This window comes from Perca flavescens, chromosome 7, assembly GCF_004354835.1.
Source record: "Perca flavescens isolate YP-PL-M2 chromosome 7, PFLA_1.0, whole genome shotgun sequence".
Classification (NCBI taxonomy): domain Eukaryota; kingdom Metazoa; phylum Chordata; class Actinopteri; order Perciformes; family Percidae; genus Perca; species Perca flavescens.
In genome coordinates this window covers 17,971,813-17,996,991 of record NC_041337.1, presented here as the reverse complement: position 1 = coordinate 17,996,991, position 25,179 = coordinate 17,971,813, and the positions used below count along the sequence as shown (strand labels likewise).

The window sequence follows — 25,179 nt, the reverse complement described above, 5'->3', positions numbered from 1 at the left end:
ACCTACTGTCTCCTCTTACTGCTGTATATCGATTGACAAACCACGTGATATATTGAGATTGAAAAAGCAAATTGTAATATGTACTATTTTGAGGTGATGAGTAACAAGACTAGAAATGCCACCTCAGTTTTGAATCCTGTATTAGTTGAATACTTTATTAGCTGAAAGTTGAGAGTGACTGTAAATGTATTCTTTAAGGTATTTTGGGGGCATGTTTATGCCTTGAATAAAGAGTACAGAGATCACAGAATATTTAGAAAGAGAAAGATGCAACACGGGTCCCTAGTCAGGCTTGAACCAGGGACATTGCAGTTCATGATAGTCTTAACCCCTAAACTACACCACATACAGCACACCCTTGGTCAGCTAATCCATACTCTGAATGGCAACATGTGTTCTTTTCATACAGATGGCCTGCTACCTGCGGAGAGATATCCTCTTATATAATGAGTGTGGATGGATCATACGGATAACAAACACATCTGCCGCTGTCCTACACCAGCCACTGATCCAGCCAGTCAGCCGGAAACCAGCTGGCTTTGTAAATACAGAGAGGAGAAACAGTGTGGTGTCTGTACAACTGAAACATGCAGCGGTTCATACATTCAGGATATGCAGAAAAAGATTCTGTTGATTAAAAAACATTAATCTCATCCGCTCTCCTCCTGGACTATCAAAGGCCATTAAAAAATTATTTAAGGGGATAACTGACATGGCTAAAATTAGAGCACACTCTGTTGCTCTCTGTCTCTCTCTGGTAATGATAACTTTAAAAGTGCATGACCATTTCATTAATCTTCCCGGCAACGGGGTGAACAGAGCGTATTTTGGTGATGTGGTGAGTCTGATTAAAAGGGTGTGGGTTGCTTTGTGTGAGGAAGTCAATGAGAGACTTTATACTGATAGAGTGTCATTGTCTCACAGTGGAGATAATGGAGATGGAGCACCATGGAGAGAAGAGGATGACCTTTGCAACGATGAACAGGGGTTGCAACCTTTATAGCCTGACATGCAGTCTCTGTCTGACTCTGTCTTGCTCTTTTTTTTGCTTAACACACCACACACACACACACACACACACACACACACACACACACACACACACACACACACACACACACACACACACACACACACACACACACACACACACACACACACACATTTTGTAGAGTGTGTATGTGAGTCTGCTTGTGTAAAAAAGAAATCCTGCGCTATCAGATGACTAATGCCTTAAAAAATCGGGAGGGGTTCAACTATATTGAGAGACATGAAAAAGAAAACGGAGGGGAATTCACCTGTCTACATACACATGCCTGCTCTAGTATGATATGTTTGTATGTATACACGCTTGTGTTTGTTTATGTATGGCCATTGGTTTACACTTGAGAGGGTTAAAGTTATTAGAGATATGCTGTCACACTGTATAAACCCTTACTTACGGTATTAGCTCAGTTTCTGCATGTTGGACGGTGTGTAAGTGCATATGTGTGTGTGTTTGTATGGTATCCGTCACAGTGAATTACTCTAGTATGTTTTTTTCCATCTGTTGAAGTAAAGCCTTTTAACTTTCAAAATCCCACATTCTTAACTCACACATAAACACTCAACAGATAGGGCTCATCGGCCGTGGTCAAACACAGTCTTTTTTGCTTATAAGGTTCCCAACTGAGTGAAATGACCTGGAAGTATCGAAGTGGCAGCCATGATAAAAGCTGGTCAAATTCTCTAAATGCTGAGGGAAGGTGCTTCACTGCTTCCTTTTTTTAATCTCCTTTAGACAATAAGGTACACTATACACACCATACAGTATGTCTGCAAGTTTCAGCGCTACCAGCTGATGATGTTTATTTGTCTTTTATGTAGAATACCTGCAAAACTGATAGCATTCCTATTGGTCTCAGCTGTACTTTGTGTTTAGTGTAGCGCTAATTATTTACATATTTATTATTAAATTAGCAATAGGGAATGTTCTAAACTAAGATGTAAACATGGAAAAATTAAACCTGCTAAAAAGCAACATGTTAGCATTGTTAACGTGTAAGCAAGTTAGCATTTAACTCAAAGTGCAGATTTATAGAGCTGCTAGCCTGGCTTTAGACTCTAGTTTTGTTTTAATTGTGGTTTTTATAACAATATATACATCTCAACAAGTTCTAGAAAATTCTCTTAAGATGCCCATGTGACCAACTATCACTCTGAGTTTGTTTGTCTGTCTTGAAGATAGGTAATCTGTCGGATCTGTCAGATTAATTCTTTCCACTCAATCAACAGACCTAAACAGATGTTGCATGGTGGTTTCACTAGGGAGCACAACTTGGTGCATGTGTTTGTGTGTGTGTGTTTGTCTATGTCTTCCGTGGATTCTTAGCCCTCAGCAGGACCCTGTGACCCAACTGATTAATAAACAGCAACAGATTGACAGTTTTCTGTTTCTAATCCTTTCCTTCTCCTCCTCTTTCGTCTTCCAAATTTAGAGTCCAGTTGTTGTGTCATGCAACAACAAATTTTCAAGTCATTTCTTTTGCACATTAACCTGAGGCAGGATAATAGGAGAAGCCTGAAGAGTTGAAGGAGAGGAGACCTAGCTCAACCTTTTGAGGTCCAACAAAGACAAGGAAGTCCACAGCCACATCCGTGCAGGTCCAAGAGGTGGTTGCACAAGAAGTATCCACAAAAAGATAAATAATTGAAGCACTGTAAAGCTGTTTTCTTTTTAAAATGATGTCGAAGTCAGAGGTTAACACTTTAATGTATCCCATGACTGGCTGCAATGAAACACAGTTTTATTCTGAGTTAGTCTCATAAATTCATAGGTACGAACAGTGAATGAGAACAGAATTTATTGTCATGATAATGCTGACAAATTTCAATTTGAATGTTCCGGTTAATAAAATGTGCATCCTTGCTACTTTTTGCTCTTCACACTGATAAGGAAACACACATTTGATGTAAAAATGAGAAGTGTGAACATTTAGTAAAGAATGAATATTTAGTTGTATTGTGTTTTTGTATGAAAAACTAGAACAAAACATTTAAAAAAAAACAAAAATTACAAATCCAAGTGTTATGTTTACTGGGCAATTCAAATCTGGGTCTTTCCTGACTTGTATGTGTGTATACCATGATAGTGGGCTATTATCACCAGAGGCAGTTAATTATAGATAAAGACACACACTCAACATGACGCTCAGAGGAGGGAGGCCCTAGCTTAAACATAAATAAACTGTGTGCCAGGTCTTTCCTCCGTGTCACACAAACTCTCTCTCCGTCCTCTGCCTATTGTGCCCTCCTCTGTCTGTCTTCTCACTCGCTCCCCATATCTCTCACTCCGGCGTGGAACTTTCCATCAAAGGATCTCGTTAATGATGGAGCACTCTCATGCATCTTTAAGCACTTGACAGGGATCTTCCACTGTGCAGTTTCAGCACGCAGATGTACACATTTTTTTTTTTTAAAGTCAACAATGCTGTTTAGTTAGTTTGCACCTAAATAATAAATTAAATGCAATAAAGAAAATGTACTTCAACTAAACTGGATGTGTATGCACTATGACCAGCAGAGGAACCCTGTTTTGGCCCAAATCTGTGTTTACATAATGTGTAAATGGGCTGAAAATGAATGACTATTTGGTAGTTATGATCAAGGCTGAAGTTGGTTAAAAGATTTAACTAAATGAAAGTGGAAAATAATATTAATGTATAATTTCATGGCAGTTTTTTTACAGACATTTTTGTCCTGTAAGTACATAAGAGCAAGTTTTTCAAAGGAATGCACAAGAGTTAATCAGATTCATAGACCTTTTTCGGAGAGCAGACATTTAGACTTATCATAAAAGGAAAAGCACAGGTGTAACTAATAACATTGACAATGGCTCCGGTCCAGCAATTATTGCAACTCAATGCAGCAATTACCGTATTGGTAAGGGTATTAGTTACACCTCTGTTTGACATGTCAAAATGTCGGTCTGAGAAGCACCGAGATAGAGTGTTTTTTTTTTTTTTACACACTTTGTTTCTGTAGCATGTTGTCTGGTGGAAGGGGAGTCTCTGGAGAGTGATGTGACATCCTGACATCATAACTCTCATATAACTGACACTGACAAAAGACTATGAAAAAAGATAATGTTTAGTGAAGATCGTGTCTGAACTCAGACCCTTCAAATATTAAATAAGTTCTTTCAGGGAAAAAGTTTTTGAAAATGTAACATTAAACAATGTTAACTAAGTGTATTCTTTGATAAGTGTGTGTGTGTATGTGTGTGTGTGTGTGTGTGTGTGTGTGTGTGTGTGTGTGTGTGTGAACACAGATTTATGTGTGTAAGAGCTCTTTTCAATTGTGAACTGTTCCTGCACTTGCTTGTAACTCTGCTGCTGTCTTCTTCCAAGTGTCATTTATCCCTCCTTTCTCTCTTTTCATCACCAGCTCTGTTTTCACCGTTTGTCCTTGGATGTCCTTTATTTGCTAAGGCCATGTAGTAATAATCTGGGTTATACATCCATTCTTAGTTTAGGGTTCCTTTAGGTTTTCCTGGAGGAAGTGCAACCACTTTTACTATAGCAGCTAAAAACATTTTTGGGGAGTGAGAGTTGCCAAATAAAATTCCTCTTCTCTCTTCACTGAAATGAAGACAGAAGAAATGTTGGAAACACTGTGTTATTGTTCACAACCCTGCATAATAACACAACAGTTGTGATGTGACACAAAATTCAAATTCAGCTCTAAAGTTGCCTGAGAGTACGTCTTAATTTACATTGCTAATTAGACATTTCTTGCAAATCAAAAGTTGCTGTAATAGTTGTATTATATATCAACACCCTGTAATAATGTACTGCTTATTTTTCTGCATAAACCTGGAAAGACATACCATCACCTCTCATATTTTAGAAATGTGCTCATATTAACTGTAGGTTTAGGGTTATTTATGTCTATGTATATTTAAATGTACTGTTCATATGTTATTCAGCCACTAACTTCTTATACATACACAGATCTGCACTGTAAAGTCTATAAGTGCTTGGCTTTTAAAATATGAAGGGTTTCATACAAATTGGTATAAAATATGCTTCCTGGAATGTATCTATGGAAAATAAGTCTCTCACATCATGTTTATGTAATAGCATGGATTTTCTGTTGTGTGACTTTATTTTAAAGCATTTCCTCACCGTACCATTTCTCACCAACAGAATTTAGTAAATATTTGGTTATTTAAACTTAAAAAATTTAATATGTATATGCATCAAGCAATTCTCTTTTCTTTTGCATATCAGCGACAGAGGAAAAGACCCATAGTTGTGCTCTGATTACGATTCACTGTGCCGCAAACATATCTTATACTTTGCCCACCAGCTACCTATTTTGAATATGCATAAGACTATTTCATTGTTATTTGGTATTAAAAAGTTTGACACACTTTTTCACACTACATCACATTTGAAGGAAGCAATTACTTATTTTAAGATCTGGTTGGTGACTGTGAGATATTGTTTTATATAATAAATAAGTCATAAATATTTACTGAATCAATACTTTTAGCTTAGGAGCCTTTCTCGGCCTAAGACAAGGTGTTGAGGTGAGTCCAGAGAGATATCAGGTGAAGCTAACTGGCATTAATAGCTAGAGGACTCCTCCATGTCGACCAGAGACTGGCATCCTATTGTTGTTTGGATGACTTCCAATGATACGGTCGCTGCAGTGCCACACATGCCTTGTTGATGTGACCTCTATCTTTTGTGTGAGTGTGTGTGTGTGTGTGTGTGTGTGTGTGTGTGTGTGTGTACTAACATTACAGTGAAAGGAGAGACAGGTTACTTAAAGCAATGACGAGATCTTCCCTGATGGGGAACACCAATGGAGATAAGAAGGAAAATACAAGAATGCTATCTCCCTCTCTCTTTCTTCCACTGTCTGTGTGTCTGTCTCACACACACACACACACACACACACACACACACACACACACACACACATCCACACACACACACACACACACACACACACACACACACACACACACACACACTATAAACACATCAGTGCACATAAAACATGAGAAGACATGATTTAAAATCCCAACTCTATTACTCACATTACAGTAAACAGTATACTGAAATGTTATTATACATATAATACAAATACAGTGTAATGGTCTTATTGGTGTAATAAACTCATAGCCATGACCTCTGAACTCTGTGACTTTACAGACGAGGCACTAACTTTATCATAAAATGTTATCATAATCACGTAATCATCATTACCATGGAGCTTATTGTCAAACACACAGAAAACACATAATCTTTGATCATATGCTCAACCAGAAATTCAGACATTACACAAGTCTAAAGCTATTTTGAGTTAACATCATATTCCTGGATCCCAATCAACACGTCACGTTTAAAATATTTTTGTTATACTAGGAAAGCATGTTATAAAACAAATACTCAGAAAACGAACCACCAGGACATTGCACTGATACAGCATAATTTACAATTATAGCTCCAAAATAAGACGGATCATGGGACATTTTGGCCTGTAATGTCCCTCGGCCTCTTAGCTTTTCCCTTCATTCAATTTATTCAGCAATTATCTTTGGCTTCTTCCTTCTCTCTTTCACTTTCAGTGTTTGTGATCATGGTGTCACTGAAAGGTCTACTTCCTCAATAATATATCCAGTACAAAAATGAACATGTTTATCAGAATAGCATCTACCTCATAAACAGATGGGATCCACTTTACTTTGGATACAGTATGTTAAATGGTGTTTCAGGTCAGAATGCATTTCTTTGTTGGACAGCATTTTGGAAAATATCTCACAAACTAATGGAGAGAGGTTACAACATCTACATTTTCAAGCAAGCTGAAATCAAAAATACTGAGCATAGATGCATGATAAACATAGGTGTTACAGTAAGATTATGTATGGCAAAGTCAACAGTATCCAAACATTACATCATTTAAGGCACTCCATAATAATAGATAGTGTCGAGTCAGTTCGACTGCTAACAATAGTGGAGGATTCTTACCTAGCTACTCACCAAAGAGGATGAATAAATACAATAGTGATACAGTTTTAAATTAATAAATACAGCAGAGCTATGACCTAGAAACTATATTAAAGTTACTAATTCAAGACATTTACAGGAAAATTGTGTTGTTGTTTTTTTACAACCATGGTCTTATTTGTGTAGGATCAGTCGGATCAGTTATGATATGAGTTATCTGCAGACAGCGGCACGGGGCATACATTTTGAAGATGAAAACAGGCAATAACCAAATTGTCCAATATCAACGTCCGTTCCAGTGTAACATGACTCACATTTCCTTAACCTATGAATCAGCATTAAAATAATCTGATCAGCTATCAGCTATTCCAATGGCAGAAAGGTCATTCCTAAAGCTGAACCAAGATGTAGCTCTGCTATACAGTTAGCGGTCATAATCATATGAATATTTTGGGTTGGAATTTTTCTCTTTACCTCTCATTAAATTTGACTGGTTTATGGCCCCAGAAGACACTGTTTTAAAGCTCCATTGTGTGATTTTTGGAGTTGATTCTTAGCAAAAACCCCTTTGTTCTTACGCAAATATGTGCTCATTCATGTGTAATTACTTCCACCAACTAATGAAAGTATTCTCGTACGTGTAGAATCTGCCATTTAGAATCATTCAGAATACATACAAGCGAGTCGCTCGAATAACGGCCGCCATGTTGCTCCTCCATTTTTAAAATACATTAGCCAAAGAGGGACATACCTCCACCTTTCGCGCTTTTCACTTAGTCGCACAGACTGTGACGAATGCCAGGGAGGGAGGGGGAGAAGATTACTTGCGACTGCCGGCAGAATTGAAAGCCTGTTGAAAATGGAGGATTGCGCATATTCTCGAGGACATGTAATGGAGTTGCCAAGGAAGTTAAAAAGAGAATTAAAAGCCAAAGTTAATATTGGAGTGGCTTTTCCAAGATGGAAAGAGCTCATAAGGAGCAAGGATTTCAAAAGTGACACTGAAGTTGCCTGATTTCTTCTCGACAGGTAATTCAGCCTATTTGTGTAAATTCTAAGTTTTATAGTTGCTACTTGCTTGGCTAACTATAGCATGGTTGTGCATAATGTTAGAACAACGTCTATGATACTTTTCCTCGCGTCAGTGATGAAAAAGGATTGTCTACCTTGTAACATAAATGTAATCATGTGTCCTGATTTCCCTGGCAGACAACTCACGTCATGTGCGGTTGTAACACAGGCTAGAAAGTAATATTCAGTTGGTAGTCATATACAATTTCACCGCTAGATGGGAGAAAATCTTACACAATGTAGCTTTAAAGTTGTGTTAAGAGTCATTGTGGCCACAAATATCAACTGTGGAGCAAGTGTGCAAATCAGCAATAGGATTAATGGCCAAGACAATGAAAATAAGACCAACATTATTTTAAACAATCCTCTAAACATATACTGCTGAACCTTTTCTTATATGTATGTGCAACTAAAAGAAGAGTTCTAAACTTGAAATATGTTAACATGCAATCCTGAATATGAAGACAGGTGAATTCTTTAGCGTGTCTGTTAATTTCAAATTGTCATTTTCATATTAGACACAAAAGAGAGAAGCACAGTAGATCATGTATATCCTTATAAAACAGATTTTTCACTATGTACAAATACTTTATCTTGTTGAGCCCATTAGACCATTATTTGAGGGAAATCATAACAGTTAATTTCCTTCATATACTCTTTTTCTGTAACATTTCCTTCCCGCTTTGTGGCAAAGTCTCTTCTTCTAAATTAACAGGTATTTCCCTTTGCCAGTCAGCTAGATGCCGTTGGCTTTATTAAGCGAGGTGTTGCAACCCTCTTTGGTACCTGATTCAGCCTTCATGGCTTGCTCAACAGCATCTGACAAGGGCAACTTGTCCTCTGCTTCTGTCTCTCTGTGATAGAAGTAGTTGAAATTTGAAACAATGACGGGAACAGGCAAAGCAATGGTAAGCACACCTGCGATGGCACACAAGGTGCCCACCATTTTACCCCCCATAGTAATAGGACACATGTCCCCGTAGCCTACTGTGGTCATGGTAACCACAGCCCACCAGAAGCCATCAGGTATGCTGACAAACTGTGTGTTTGGCTCGTCTACCTCAGCAAAGTAGATAGCACTGGAGAAGAGGATGACTCCAATAAAGAGGAAAAAGATGAGCAAGCCAAGCTCACGCATGCTGGCCTTCAGAGTCTGTCCCAGGATCTGCAGCCCCTTGGAGTGACGTGAGAGTTTGAATATACGAAACACCCTTACCAGACGGATGATACGCAGAATGGCCAAAGACATGTTCTGTCCTGAGTTCTCTTGTGGCGTCGTGACCAATTCTGTAACCACGGTAACAAAATAAGGGATGATGGATATAATGTCAATGATGTTCATGAGGTTGTGAAAAAATTCCCTTTTGCTAGGACAAACCACAAATCTCACACACAGCTCAAAGAAGAACCAAGCAATGCAGGCAGTCTCAATAATAAAGAAGGGATCAGAGAAAGTTGTGGGCTTCACGCCAGATGGAGCCACAGAACTGTAAAATCTAGATTGGTTGAAAGGCTGTACTGTTGTGGGCGCAATTGGGTCGGTGTCATCTCTGAATTCTGGCAGCGTTTCCATACAGAAAATAATTATGGATATGACAATAACAAAAACAGACACCAGTGCTACACCACGGGCTGCGTTTGAGCTCTCTGGGTACTCAAACAGCAGCCAGAATTGCCTGTAGACATCATTATTAGGAAGAGGGATCTCAACATCCTTTATAAATCCTTCATCTTCTCTGAACTGCTCCATGGCCTCATTTCCGAGCTTATAGAACAGAATTTCATCTGCAAACACATCTAGGGGAACGTTAGCTGGACGTCTGATCTTGCCCCCTGACTGGTAGTAATACAAGATGCCGTCAAAGCTGGGTCGGTTCCGGTCAAAGAAGTACTCATTCCTCATTGGATCAAAGTAGTTCATCCTCTTCAAAGGATCTCCTAGCAGCGTCTCAGGAAATTGGTCCAAAGTTTTGAGCTGCGTCTCAAAACGAAGACCAGCGATGTTGATGATGACTTTCTGGTCTCCGTCATCCAGCCCTCGTTTATCTACAAACAGATCCTCGCAGCACTCCTTAGCAAGCCGGCTGAAGATCGTCTCACTCTCCTTAGTGCACTCACTGTTTAGCAGCAATTTCCAGTTGGAGATCATACTGGCACAGCTACTGCGTCCCTGTCTGGTTGGAGTTGGCATGGTTGGGGACTGGGGCACTCGTAGTGTCTGTGTGTTTAGTATAGGCGAAGATGAGGTGGATTCCCAAATGCAGGAGGGCATGGGTGTAGAGGAAAACTGAGAGGCTTGTGTAAGGTGGTTGCTGCCTGGGCTGCTGTGCTCTGGGGACATGTCCACCGTGAGAGCTGTGGTCTCATCAGCGTAGGTGTCCACCTCATCCTCAAGGTTGCCGTCGAGATCATCCAGGCTCTCAAAGTCTACCAGGGCCACCTCCATGGCTGCAGTTCAGCCAGTACAAAGCCTTGGGACCCCAGGATAAGACAATCAGACACACACACTTGCACACACATACACGCACACACACACTTGCACACACGCACACACACACACACACACACACACACACACACACACACACACACACACAGATGGACAGATGGGAGGCTCAGTCACCAGTATCAGCAGCAGAGAACCTGAACATCCAGTCTTCAGCAAAGCACTTGCAGTCACAGGACAAATTGTAAGTGCCCTCTATGTTTTATTCCCTCCAACACCTGTAGAGGTGACAGAAAGAGAAATTGAGTCATTGTGTCAATGGTTAAGGTTTGTTTTGTGTCGATTTGACATCATCAGGTGACAACAATATGACGTTCAAAAGCACATGTGCTATCATCAGAGAGAGCTACAGAAAGGATGAAGGAAAGAAGAGGAAGAGGACAAGATGGAATGAAAGAGGTGATTAGAAAGAGAGACAACTCTTTGCTTCTTATTCCAACAATTACTGAAAGACAGTGGAGGCACAGTGATGAGTCATGTAACTGTTAAAAAAACAAAACATTAAACAATGGAGGGCTTACCTGTTACATTTTAAACTATCGCTTTGTCAAATTATTATTATTGGCATAACTTATGATATTTTCTGCCCAAATGATGAAACCAGCTCTTTCAACTCCTAATGTACTGTAAATACACAATATGTCACTGGCATACACATTACATTATTTCTCTTTCTCACACATGAACATGAACATCACAAACATAACACCTGCTCAAGGGAAAGGGAATCAAGGCACACACCCTGTTATGACCTCAAAGCAGGCTGTGGAAGGAGAGAACAGTGCAGGGTAACGGGCTCTGCATACATTAGTGCATTATTAACTAGCTGTACAGTGATAGCTTGGGCCAAGCTTTCTCCAGACACCACCAGGATTTAAACTGGACTGTATCACATTATTTCTTCTAGAAATATACTCTGCTCCTATTTTGACATGGGTATCTGCATTCAAGTTCACCCGAGCTAGTGTGACTTTTTATCAGCATAAAGATTACATTTAATAGTAAGCTGCTCTATGAGGTGTGCATCGATTAGTGTAAATGCATTTGTCTGAATGTGCATGTGTGTGTGCAGTGTGCTTACTGTGCATGTGTCTGTGACTGAGTGCTGACGCCTGATGCAGATGTTTAATTAAAGACTCCAGAGATGAGTCACCATCTAAAACCAGTGCCAGTGATAGCAATCCTGCTGGGACATAGAGGGAGGGAGGGAGGAGAGAGAGAGAGAGAGAGAGAGAGAGAGAGAGAGAGAGAGAGAGAGAAAGAGAGAGAGAGAGAGAAATAGGGCCAGCTGAGTAAATAAGAAGGATGACATGAAAATTGTTGGGAAGACGGATGTGGGTGGAAGGACTGGGTGGGAAAAGGACAGAATGCAAGAGAAGGAAAAGAAAGTGAAAATGAGAGAGAATAGGAGTTGATAGTAAGGCGGATGGATAGACAGGATGATGAGAGAGCAGCCCTGACAAGAAGGAGGGCCGGAGCAGAGGAAACAGATGACGATGACACATGAAAATGACACAATAGCTATGATGGATTGTGCACACAGGAAGAAGGCTAATTCCAATGAGAAGATGAAACAGAATCAGTTGGAGTGTAGGATTGCAACACAACATTTTATGATGAATGCCATACAAAAAGGAAAATGCCAAATCAAATCAAAATCCTCCTCTCCTCTTAAACTCCACAACCAGAATCTAATATGAGCAAACCAAACTTTCTCATGCTCCTTAAATAGAAGCTGTAGACGAAGACACTAGCGCTTGGATCAATACCTTAAAATTAGCCAATGATATTGCTCTGCTTGTACAAATCCTAATGTTTTCCCAATAAATCAATATGTCATCAATGTTTAATTTTGCTTAATGTAACAGAAAGAACTACCAACCCTTAAATGTCTGTCTCTGAAAGTAATGGTAAGACGTACGACTGCTCTGACTCTCCAAAAAGACAAATGGTTTCCAAAACAGATCAAGACAGTCGCACTGATTCAGCTATTTACCTTTAATTACAGTGTTGCCAAAGATCTGTTGAGAGTGGTATGTTTAAGCTTCTGCTTTCACTTTTAAAGGGAGTGAAATCTGAGTCAATACATGTGAAATGTGATCTCTGGTTTAGGGCTTTAATTTCCAAAGCTGCAATGCATAATCTGCTTCCTGCACTCTTTCTGTTATAGAAAGAAACAAGCTATTAAACTGCCCATACAAGCTCACAGACAGAGTAACAAAGAAGCATTATGCATCTTACCTTCCTTAGCATGACATCTACGGACCAAGTGTGTACAAAATGCTGTAAAAAGAACAAAAAAAAAAACAAAAAAATAGGAGAGGGAGAAAATGGTCCTCCACAGGTTCTGCCACTGCTTCAGCTTTCTGCTACCTCGTCAATTGACATCGGAATGACTAATCTATCACAGACTACATGGGTAACTTTATGCTGGAGTAGAAACTAGAGATGTCCCAAAGGCCACACACACACACACACACACACACACACACACACACACACACACACACACACACACACACACACACACACACACACACAGGTCACAGAAAAAAAAGCAGCAGAAAAAGAAAATCTTTTAATATTGCATCATATTGCATATCATTGATATTTTTTGTATGCAAGTGTGTGTTTGTATGTGTCTGTATATATATATATATATATATATATGTGTGTGTGTGTGTGTGTGTGTGTGTGTGTGTCTGGCGTGTGTGTGTGTGTGTGTGTGTGTGTCTGGCATGTGTGCCATGAGCCATCTCTTAGTGTACTCAAGGCCTTCTAGACTGGAACGGTGCGATTAGATCCTCAGATCTCTGGATGCTTGACTTATTCACCCCAAACACACACACACACACACACACACACACACACACACACACACACACACACAACGTAACATGGGCAGGAGGAATTAAAGCTCCGTTCCTCAGATCACACAGTGTTCTACCATTCACTTTTAACTCATCAATCACAGATCCGATATTATCACCTCCTTCAATTCTTAGCCCCTTCTAAGCTGTACACCTTGTGAACATGCAATTTTCATGAGCTTCAGTAAAATATCTTCCATCATTAGAGCAGGAAAAAAGTAGGAACTGAATCTCTTAAGAAGCCCCCTAAAGTATTTTTTGGCAACCGCAGAGGACATAAATGATCTTATGTCAAATTCCAAGGAGTGAAACTCAGACCGCATACCTTCCTGTCCTCATGCTGTAAAACATATTTTTACACACAGGCACGTAAGGAAGCTGCCATTCGACTAGCATAATTCCTAGAGCATGTGTGAACAACTACTGTGGAGAGTCTTGTCAACGCTGTTTAATCAACATGTCTTTCTATTCTATGTCTATGTCAGTGTTGGGGCCAATTCTTTTTATTCTCTACATAAATTACTTATGTAAAACATCAGAATTTATAAATGTGTCTTATTTGCAGATGACACAAATATTATTTGTACTGGTGAGGATTTGCAGCAGCTTCTGGAGTTAATCACATCTGAAATGAGTAAATTAAAAAGATGGTTTGACAGTAATACATTATCATTAAATTTGAGTAAAACCAAAATCATGTTGTTTGGAAATTGTAAGTCAAATAATCAAAGTGCATGTTAAGATAGATAGTGTGACTATTGAAAGAGTATATGTAAATACATTTCTCGGTGTGATTATAGATCACAAGCTCTGCTGGAAACCTCATATAAAACACGTTCAATCTAAAGTGTCACAAAGTATCTCAGTCCTGTCTAAGGCAAAGCACAAATCACAAAGCACTGCATATTCTATATTGTTCACTGGTTTACCTTATTTAAATTACTGTGTGGAGGTCTGGGGGAACACCTATAAAAGCACTCTGCAACCACTGATCATACTACAAAAAAGAGCCATAAGAACAGTTCATAAAGCAGGATACTATGATCACACCAACTTACTGTTTTTACATTCCAGAGCTTTAAAGTTCATTGATCTAGTTGAATTTCAAGTTGCACAAATCATGTATGAAGCTAAAAACAGACTACTAACAGGTAATATTCAGAAGTTCTTTTTTGATAGAGAGGGGGGTTATAATTTAAGTCATAAGTTTAAATTAAAGGTTATAGCTGTTCGAACAACTATAAAAAGTCAGTGCATTACAATCAGTGGTTTGAAATTGTGGAATGGTCTGTGACCAGAACTAAAGCAATGTCAAAACATAATCCAGTTCAACAAAATGTACAAAGCAATGATTTTCAAAAATGATATGAAAGGAGGGCTTTAACAGCTGCAATATATGGGTTCATTGACATATGTGTATAATTATGTGTGTGTGTGTGTTAGCTTTTTTTTTTATATTTATATTTTATCCGAGGTGTAGTCGGAAGAGATGTGTTTTTAGCCTTCGGCGGAAGATGTGTAGGCTTTCAGCCATCCTGATGTCGATGGGGAGCTCGTTCCACCATTTAGGAGCCAGGACAGTGAACAGTCGGGATTTCGTTAAGTGATTAGTTCTCCCTCGCTGTGAGGGGCAGCAAGCAGTTTGGCTGATGCAGAGCGAAGTGAGCGGGTTGGGGTATATGGTTTGACCATGTCCTGGATGTAAGCTGGGGCTGATCCGTTCGTGGCCCTGTATGTAAGTACTAGTGTCTTGAAGCGGATGCGGGCAGCCACTGGTAACCAGTGAAGAGAGCGGAGGAGCGGTGTAGTGTGAGAGAACTTGGGGAGGTTGAAGACAAGTCGAGCTGCTGCGTTCTGAATGAGCTGCAGGGGTCGGGTGGCACATGCAGGCAGGCCAATCAGGAGGGAGTTGCAGTAGTCTAGACGTGAGATGACTAGAGCCTGAACCAGAACCTGAGCCGCCTTCTGCATTAGAAGGGGATGTATCCTTCTGATGTTATGCAGCATGTATCTGCACGATCGGGTGGTTGCAGCAATGTTGGCAGTGAAGGAGAGCTGGTCGTCAAGTGTCACACCCAGGTTTCTAGCAGTCTGGGTGGGGACTACCACAGAGTTGTCGATTGTTATAGTCAGGTCCTGGGTAGGAGAGCCTTTCCCTGGAAGGAAAAGGAGCTCAGTCTTGTCAAGGTTGAGTTTCAGATGGTTAGTGGACATCCAAGAAGAGATGTCAGTTAGACAGGCCGAGATACGTGCTCCTACTTGAGTGTCAGACTCAGGAAACGAAATAATTAGTTGGGTGTCATCTGCGTAGCTGTGATAAGAAAAGCCGTGCGACTGAATGACAGACCCGAGGGAGTTGGTATACAGAGAGAAGAGGAGGGGACCCAGGACTGATCCCTGAGGAACCCCAGTTTTGAGTGGTCAAGGTTCTGAGCTAGATCCTCTCCAAGTTACCCGGTAGGTTCGGTCTGACAGGTAAGATGTGAGCAATGAGAGCACAGAGCCTGAGATACCCAGATTCTGGAGTGTCGAAATGAGGATCTGGTGGTTCACTGTGTCAAAGGCAGCAGAAAGGTCCAGAAGGATGATGATGGAAGAGAGAGAGGTTGTTTTAGCAATGTGAAGCTGCTCAGTGACAGCAAGGAGGGCGGTTTCTGTTGAATGACCAGCCTTGAAGCCAGACTGGTGGGGATCGAGAAAGTTGTTCTGGTTGAGATAAGTAGAGAGTTGATTATAAGATGGCACGCTCAAGAGTTTTAGATAGAAAGGGAACCACTCGACCCGAGAGTAAAGCAAATAGTGATGAGTATGAGATTTTAAGTTTGTGATGAATCTTAAGGCTCCATGAAACGTGTCCAAAGCGTGAAGACACTGGGAGGTCGAATACATATATAAAATGTCATCATAGTCCAAAACAGACAAGAATGTGGCATTTACAAGTTTTTTTTTTTTTTTTTTAAAGGATAAACAAGACTTGATTCTAAAGAAAAAACCTAACTTCAACTTCAGTTTTTTAACCAAACCTTAGACATGCAGTGTAAAAGACAGTGATTGATCAATGATAATGCCCAAGTATTTATAATGTGATACTTCTTCAATTTCTGTACCTGAAAGTGTACAAATCGTTGGGACTTTGTTTTTTGATGATTTTCCCTTAGTGAAAGTCAGGACTTTAGTTTTGTTAGAGTTTAGAACCAATTTTAAAGTAGCCAGATTATGTTGCAAGATGTTAAAAGTGGATTGTAAATTTGTGATTGCCTGACGTAAAGTGGACCCAGAACAGTAGAGAACAGTATCATCGGCATAGTAATGATAATGACAATCAAATGTTTCTATGGGGTTGACAGGGCTTACAACTCAAACAAATGAAGAAAAAAAGACTGGGGGAATGAAAAATGAATATATAATGAACCAATATTTAAGATATAAGATACAGTATATCATATACTATAATACATTCACATATGCATGAAAAAAGACTCTGCCTAGATACACTAGCAGCTGTGCTCTGTAGCAGTGAGGACAAAACGCTTTAAAGGAGGCAGTGTGACCTTGACTTGTGTTAGGACGGCGTAAAACAGCGGTGTCATGGGGCCCACGCCAAGCCATGGTGCTCTGACTATTATTACCATGCTATTAATACACAGGGAGTCATAGTGGAAGCAACCCATGAGATAACAAGTCTTGCTACATGTGCACACAGTGCATACAGGCATGCACTGCACAAGCTTGGTAGAAAAATCAAACAAACATATGGGGCAATTTGAGAATCATCAGAATGTATCAGAAACATATTGTTGCATGCTGTGCTGAGCTGAGCTACTATACAATTTAGTAAGCTAGCCGCTGTGACTTTACCACATGTGTGAACATGAACAGATGTTCAGGCAGGTCTTACTTACATAAAGTGCAGTTTAGTAATCCGTATCCCTGCTAGTGTGCAGTGTGTTTAAAAATAAAATACATTGTGTTAAATTTTTTTAAATATATATTTTAAAGATGTAATTGCAATACCGTGAAACCGTGTTATATTTGCTGAAGGTTATCATACCGTCAGAATTGTATACCGGCCCATGCCTAGGTACAAACACACATGCAAACAATATACACAGACACACACACTGCCACTCTCCAACCGATCACATGTATGCCTCCTCCTCATTAGGAGACAACACATTATGTCCATTTCGTTAGTTGACTTTAACGCTCTTTGTTGGAGGAATGAGACTGCTGACTTCAGACCTTTTAAAGCATTAAAGGTTTAAGAGCCACAGAGGTCAAGCCTGATACAAATACAGTTTATCCCAGCCATTATGTATCTTAAACCTTCAGCTCTGACATTAGCTGGCAGTTTTTGCAGGTTTTTTCATGTGTGTGTTTGCCTTTGTGTGTGTGTGTGTGTGTGTGTGTGTGTGTGTGTGTGTGTGTGTGTGTGTGTGTGTGTGTGTGTGTCTGTCCAAAGTAATTCCACTCAGACTTTGAGCTTCAGAGGCTTCATTAAAGTTTCAAGTGATCTTTTGTTTGCTGCTGATCCTGATGAATATTGTACATTTGAAATTACATGGACCTCTGCAGTCAGTCACCTGGTTTAGTTCTTCAATTTTATGTCACTGTTATGACTTTACTCCCTGTAATTTATTGATCTCCAAACGTTATTATATACTGATATACAAGACTGCACTGTACAATACTAATACTTAACTGAATACTGTTTCAACAATATCCTATGGTGTTAAACTGTAATGCAAATTTGCAGAAAGCTTCCACTGATGAAGCTGTTTTAATTTGACATAAATAATAAACTAACCAAAAATGGTCTCCTTCAAATGACCGTTCACTTTTCTCATCACAAACTAAAGTCAAAATTTCACCACACTTTACTGAATAATATTCATTATCACAAGAATAAATCTGCAGTGTGCCAGATGTTTGCAGCTGAGCACAGATGGTGATTCTGTTAAGTGCGCTCACACAAGTGCAAAGGCATCAGGGTTAACTTTTCAGTCTGTGTAAAGATTTACCGCAGGAGGCATTCTTACTTTCAACAAGGCACAAGGTAAAGTAAATACAGTATGGTTGACATTGTACGTTGGACCTTTTGTTATGTCCCTGTGACGTGACGGGGGGTCTCTGGCAGTGTAAGGCCATTGGTTGGTAGAGCTATTTTTGGACCAGTTTTGACCCTATTAAGCAGATTAATGCAGGCTGGGCAGCTCAGTGCTATAAGCCACGGGATCACTTCTGTCATATCAACACAGATACTAGCGAGCCATCACAGATAGGCACACACAAAAAAAGTAACATACACATACATATACACAGAGATGCACACAGATAAAGAACCATAAGGCTGCAGGGATCATAATAATTCTACCTCTATCCCCATATTTCTATATCTGTAAGCCAGAACATACAGAGCAAAATGTTCACTTTTAACACCTTACGATTGAGCTTTATACATAATTTGCAGAATACTGAAATTTCGACAACTTTAACTTAATAAACAATGGATTTGATGAATCTCGATATTGACTTCTACTGATGATTCTTAAGGCTCTTTTTGTAAAATGAAAACTGAGTGAGTGTTTTACAAGCACTTCCCCAGACTTCAACACAATAGGTCAGATATGTTCAATGCTTAATTATCTAATAATCCTTCACTGTAATTCATATGTGATTTCCAATTCAGATTCTCATCTATCATGACACCTAAAAACTTAGTTTCCTTACTCATGAATTTCAACACCATCTATATGTATTGTTGCATCAATATTTTCCCCGTGCTTACTAAATATCATAACATAACATACATCTTAAGCTGCATTTTTCGGGGGGGAGGACTAGTCTATATCCAGGACGTTCCACTTCCGGGATTGCTCTCATTCTGCCGGAAATTCTGCAGTATGTCACTTTTTTCGGATGTCCCGTTACCTTCCGCTTTCTTTGTGTTGTAATTTTAAACTCTGGTCGATTTATTTACTGCTCTTCAGATCTCTGCAGGGTAAATCCAGACAGCTAGCTAGACTATCTGTCCAATCTGAGTTTTCTGTTGCACGACTAAAACAACTTTTGGACATACACACGTTCCACCAAAACAAGTTCCTTCCCGAGGCTATTTTGCAGTGGCACCGCGGCTCCGCTCGGCACTTAGCACCGCCCAAAACGATTGTGATTGGTTTAAAGAAATGCCAATAAACGAGAGCCTGTTTTTCTCCCATCCCGGATTACTGTGTGGACCTACGACGGAAAAAATTAAGGAGGAAGATTTATTCATTTATTTTGCATTTCGAGAATAAAGTTGAAATGTCGAGAATAAAGTCAGCATGACGAGAAAAAAGTTGAAATACTTTTTCGAGAATAAAGTCGAAATGGCGAGAATAAAGTCAACATGACGAGAATAAAGTTGAACTACCATTTCGAGAATAATGTCGAAATGGCGAGATTAAAGTTGAAATGACGAGAATAAATTCAACTCCTTTATCACTTAATCACATTAGAGCGACTGTCCGCCACGCCAGCTGCCCTGTAGGCAACATCATAGATATGGGTTACATCCTTGGAGTGCCGTGCTCACCTGAGACCCCTCCTTCAGGATCAAACTGATCAATTGTCTTATTTTGTCTTGTGATACAGCATATGTGTAGGTGTAACCATCGATACCCTTGCATCTGTCCATTACAAGCTATTTCACTTTGCAGGATACGGCCGCATCTTTCAAGTTTGTGTGGTTCCTCCTTCTGAACAGACGCAATTTTCGGCACAATCTCTTCAAAATCCTAATACTTATCACCATACTGTGTTTATGCACTAAAAGAGAAAGAATTTCCTTGTTATTAAAACCGATTCTGAAGTATAATTTCATATAGGCCTTCTTAATGCATTTTGTAGAAGACTATAGGTAAAGCTATAGTTTGGTTTATTCTCAAAAGTCCAACTTGATGTCGACTTTATTCTCGAAAAGATATTTTCAACTTTATTCTCGTCATGTTGACTTTATTCTTGAAAAAGTATTTCAACTTTTTTCTCGTCATGTTGACTTTATTCTCGACATTTCGACTTCATTCTCGAAATGCAAAATAAATGCAAAATAAAAAAATCTTCCTCCTTAATTTTTTTTCTCTTAATGTGGCCCTAATGCTCCGTTGTAGTGGACCAGCAGCGCTCATAGGAGACAAATGCTTTGTTCTCCATTGCCATCATGAGCCTATAAACATTTTGAGATAGTAATACAGATGGCAATTGAGAATATTTCTATTTTTATTATATTGTCTGACATTAACTAACCCATTAACTGTATACAGTAAGCCGACTGCTATGCAGTTACATTGCTTTTTCTAGATATGGGCAAACAATGAACGCTGCTAGATGTTGTGTTTGGGTAAAAATATATAAACAAATAAATAAAGACATGTCAGCCAAGTCTACTCTTGCTGCTTTGACAGGACATCCTCAATTACTGGCACAGAGATTGATGTGCCAGCATGGGTCTGTCTGTACTTGAAGATGAAACTGTGAAACACACCCACCACACACGCACAGCTAGAGGATGGATACCCGACCCGAGCCCGACGGGACCCGACGGGACCCGACGGGACCCGATGGCCTGGGCCGGGTTCGGACAGATCTTTAGAAATGATGTTCGGGTTCGGTTCGGGCTCGGTCACATCAGCGCAATAAGACATTGAACATTTTAAATTTAAAACAGCTTATTATGTAGGTAGCCTTGCGCTGATGCGCTCATCTGTTGACATTTCCGAATGCCTTCCTATAGTTGCTTAATAAAAGCGGGCTTTTCACACAAACAAACGTACATGTGTCATTAGTATGAGAAAAAAGAGATTTTTACTGTGTCGGACTCGGGTCAGGTTCGGTTATTGCTCTGTGGGACGCGGGCCGGGCTCGGACAGAAAAATGCGGCCCGATGCACACTCTAACACACAGCAGCCAAGCCACAAGCATGGCTGTACAAAAACAACACATGCTACAACCCTTTCTTCATGATATAGACAGGATCAGATTAATAGCACATCAGGTCATACACAGAGATAAAAAGTAGGATCTCATAGTTTTCAAAGCCTTTAAGTTTTTTTTTTTCCATTAGTCATCCGCCTATTGAGATCCTCTCCGCATTGTGAGGATTTTGTCTTTGAGATTAAATAACACGTTGCAATGAACATTTTTGTACCAGAGGAAACACATCATCCATTGTTGTATTTTGTCTATCGCCCAGGAAGCAAAACACAATTGTAAAACTCTAAACCGATGTGAGTCAGTCCTCTGTGTCTCTGTTCCACCGGCAATTTTGTGCTATACTGTATCTTCACCTACCTTCCTCACAAATGTATTGTCAAATGTTCTCAAATGTTACTTAACATCTTCATTGAACTCTTCATGACTTTTGCCTATCATCATGTAGTAAAAGGTTATTTGCTCATGAAGCCAAAAGGTTAAATATTGTCATTTCATTTTACCTCAAAAGCAATGAAACACACACACGCTCATATTACTCCCAATGTCTACCCACCCCACCCTGACCCCACCCGCCTCATTCACAGAAATAATATGTTTGTTTTTTTAGAAGCCTTTTTTGTGCCAGATCCATTCTGGGAAAATATGGCCATCTGGTCTGACTCTCTCTTTCATATCACTAATATTAGGTGGCATACAAACAGATAACACATGTGCACCACACGCACATGCACGCACGCACACACACACACACACACACACATACTCACACACACACACACACAGCATATTTAGTGTATCTCCAAATTTGCTTATAGAATAACCATATTACACATACTGTACCACTTTTGATCCTTTTTTTCTCTCAGTTTACTAACTTGGACAGTGTAGACAGACTCATACTGTAGCAACTAGTCAACTGATGCATGTTTACCAGCTTATGAGAATGTAACCACTGATGGTCAATTATGGCTTTTCGGTTGGTGATCATCACAAGGTAATGAATTACCTCCATTAGCAAAAATAGACCAAACATTTGTATGCACACTTACTGACACTTTCCACCACAACACCAAGAAAAACATATATTTCTTATTCCTTAAACCATTTACTCCACCTAGTATGTTACACAGGTGTTAATGGACCACAAAATTGTGTGTGTGTGTGTGTGTGTGTGTGTGTGTGTTGTGTGTGTGTGTGTGTGTGTGTGTGTGCGTGTGTGCGTGTGTGTGTGTGTGTGCCATGACAAGTGGGTGGAGGATGGAGGGTCAGTGGAGTTTTGAGGGGTTCTGGAGAAAATGTGGGAGTGAATGAGATGCTCAGTTTACAGTTGAATCACAGTTTGAACTTTAATCAAAGAGGGGATGCGTGGAGATGGCTGCATGTACGGTAGGTACATAAAAAGATAAATAAAAGATAAAATCTTACGTCAAACTGCTGTTGAATTATTTTACAGAGGGATATCTTTATTTCAGTGTTTTTTACATACACGGGAGAAACAGCACATTGACCAAAGAGCAGTAACTACCCTCTGCAGTCATCTCCTCAGGACAGTAAAAAGGGCTCTTCACCGGAGGGTTACTATTTCATGTTTATTTATTATAAATATATAATTAAAGTTAGCTTGCTTTAAAAAAAAAAAAACGTTATTACATTTTTGTGACAGCTGTATCAACCACTTTGCAGATGAAGATTTCACATGAAACCCACATGATGCACTCATTAAACACCATAGTAGTTGTTTAAAGTCATAACAGGAGGCCTGTTTCCATTGTAAGGAAAACCAAGCCGATGTGCTGGCTTTCTTCAGTCCTGAACATCTTAAAAAAAAAATTTAGATGGAAAAGACAAAAACTATTGCAACATCACAGGAAATTTTGCTGTAAAAGAGTCCTAATGTGAGCTCAGTGCAAATATAAACTCCTAAATACAAGCTGTGATTTTGGGAATGAAGGACATAAGAATTGAGAATAAGACAGTTGTCCAAATATAGCCTATGGAAGAATTAGCCTTGATATAAAGATTAAGCCATTACCATTTTCCTCTATTCTGTTTGCATAAATGTTTTTCTACAATTTCTTCAGAAACGAAGCTAAAAGTAGTTGGATTTGCATTTGGGTCCTAACCTTCTCTACTCCGTGACAGTAGTAAGCTCTTTTCTGTTGTTCCGGCGGCAGACAGCAGCACCGCTCATGCAGCGCGATTGTGCAACAGCTGGTTGAATAAATATAAAAACGCTCCATCACACAGTAACCTGTAGCACTTGTTGTAACAGGCTGTACAGGAGAAAGAAGCGGCCTACCTTCAGTGCGATCCGACAAACTTCCGGGCGTAATTGGTGAAAGTTTGGCGCTCCGGGCAGTGCCGGACTCATGGTTAGCGCGCACTGGATCGACTGACCACAACGCGCGTCCTGTCAGCCCCGGGCTGACCGCACCGACAGCAGGCACGTCGGAGGTGCCCCGGCCAATCACCCTGGGGCCAGATGCGAGAGTGATATAACAACATGATTACGTTTAATTTGGCCAATTCCCCGGTTGCAAAATCCCTGTTTTTCTTCGTACTTCAACTAAAGCTGTGCTGCAGAAAGAGAGAGAGAGAGAGAGAGAGAGAGAGAGAGAGAGAGAGAGAGAGAGGAGAGAGAGAGAGAGAGAGGAGATTAAAAGGATCCTTTCCTAACCTCTGCTGGACGGCCCCTTAATTATGCTCTCTTGACCACCATCAGCCATGATAACTTTCTCTTCTTATTTCTAATCAGAATGATGAAGCAAGGAGCATTCAATTCTTTTGTCACAACAAAATGGCTTTAAATTATAGGTTCACAAGTTTCTCCACATGTGCAGCTATATGCCTCAAGACCTGTAAACAGATGTATGGAGTTCCCCTTTAAAAGACTGTATACCCACTTGAATTGACAGCTGAACTGTACAGAACGGGGATTGTGGATTTTGTCTCCCATCACTAAGATTGAAATTGCTTTAAGAAGAGATATTTTCACAGCCAGTAAGTACAGGAGAAACAACACTGTTACTCTTTCGATGTTTATATGAGCATGTAAGTGTTGTTTTAAGATGGACATGAAAAAAGGTGAACTTAGTCTATATTCTGGCGGCAACGGATTGTTCCGCCGGATGCATGTCTTTTCAGCCGATGTCCGCTTCCTTCCGCTTTCTTTGTGTTGGAATTTTAAACTACGGTCGATTTATGAGGACTATGGTTAACTGCTCCTAAGATCTCTGCAGGGTAAACTGAGACAGCGAGCTAGACTATCTGTCCAATCTGAGTTTTCTGTTGTAGCCTACGACAACTTTTGAACATGTTCAACCAAAAAAAGTTCCTTCCCGAGGCTATTATGCAGCTGCGGAGCTTAGCGATTGTGATTGGTTTAAAGAAAGGCCAATAAACAAGAGCAAGTGTTTCTTCCATCCCGAAATGCTGTTTGGACTAGCCAGACCCTCCTCCAGAGCGCTGTAGAGGAAGGTCTGGCAAAGCGAGACTAGAAGCATAAATCACGCTTAAGCATGATGTGGCTTGGTAGTGTTGCATTTCCCCCAACTCATTTCCTGGTTCTCCTTCTCCATAAACAACATGAAATCAAGGAGAGGGTTAACTTTTCCTACTACAGATTTCCCCCCCTGGTCAGAAAGCACAGAGGAGACACTTTGTTTCTCTCACTTTGCCTCTAGAGTCAGTACTTGCTCCAAAGCTAATCACCGTCACTCTTTCTACCACACTCTCCCCACACACACACATGCCGGCCCTG

The 25,179-nt window shown here is 40.0% G+C and overlaps 1 protein-coding gene across 1 annotated transcript; it reads right to left on the bottom strand.

Annotated features, from left to right (window-relative positions):
* Nucleotides 1-8,808: 8,808 nt before the first annotated feature.
* On the bottom strand, nucleotides 8,809-10,518 carry kcna10a (potassium voltage-gated channel, shaker-related subfamily, member 10a). Its single transcript, XM_028582586.1, has 2 exons — nucleotides 10,456-10,518; nucleotides 8,809-10,290 (listed from the first exon to the last, which is right to left on the bottom strand). Exons 1-2 carry the CDS (start codon nucleotides 10,516-10,518, stop codon nucleotides 8,809-8,811), a joined length of 1,545 nt encoding a protein of 514 aa, XP_028438387.1.
* Nucleotides 10,519-25,179: the final 14,661 nt, after the last annotated feature.

What these genes read in the sequence shown, in the direction of transcription:
- kcna10a (XM_028582586.1), bottom strand. Translation starts at nt 10,518, where the DNA reads ATGGAGGTGGCCCTGGTAGACTTTGAGAGCCTGGATGATCTCGACGGC. An exon ending in ACGGCAACCTTGAGGATGAG is followed by an intron (nt 10,291 to 10,455) that starts GTGGACACCTAC and finishes CTAAACACACAG; the next exon opens with ACACTACGAGTGCCCCAGTC.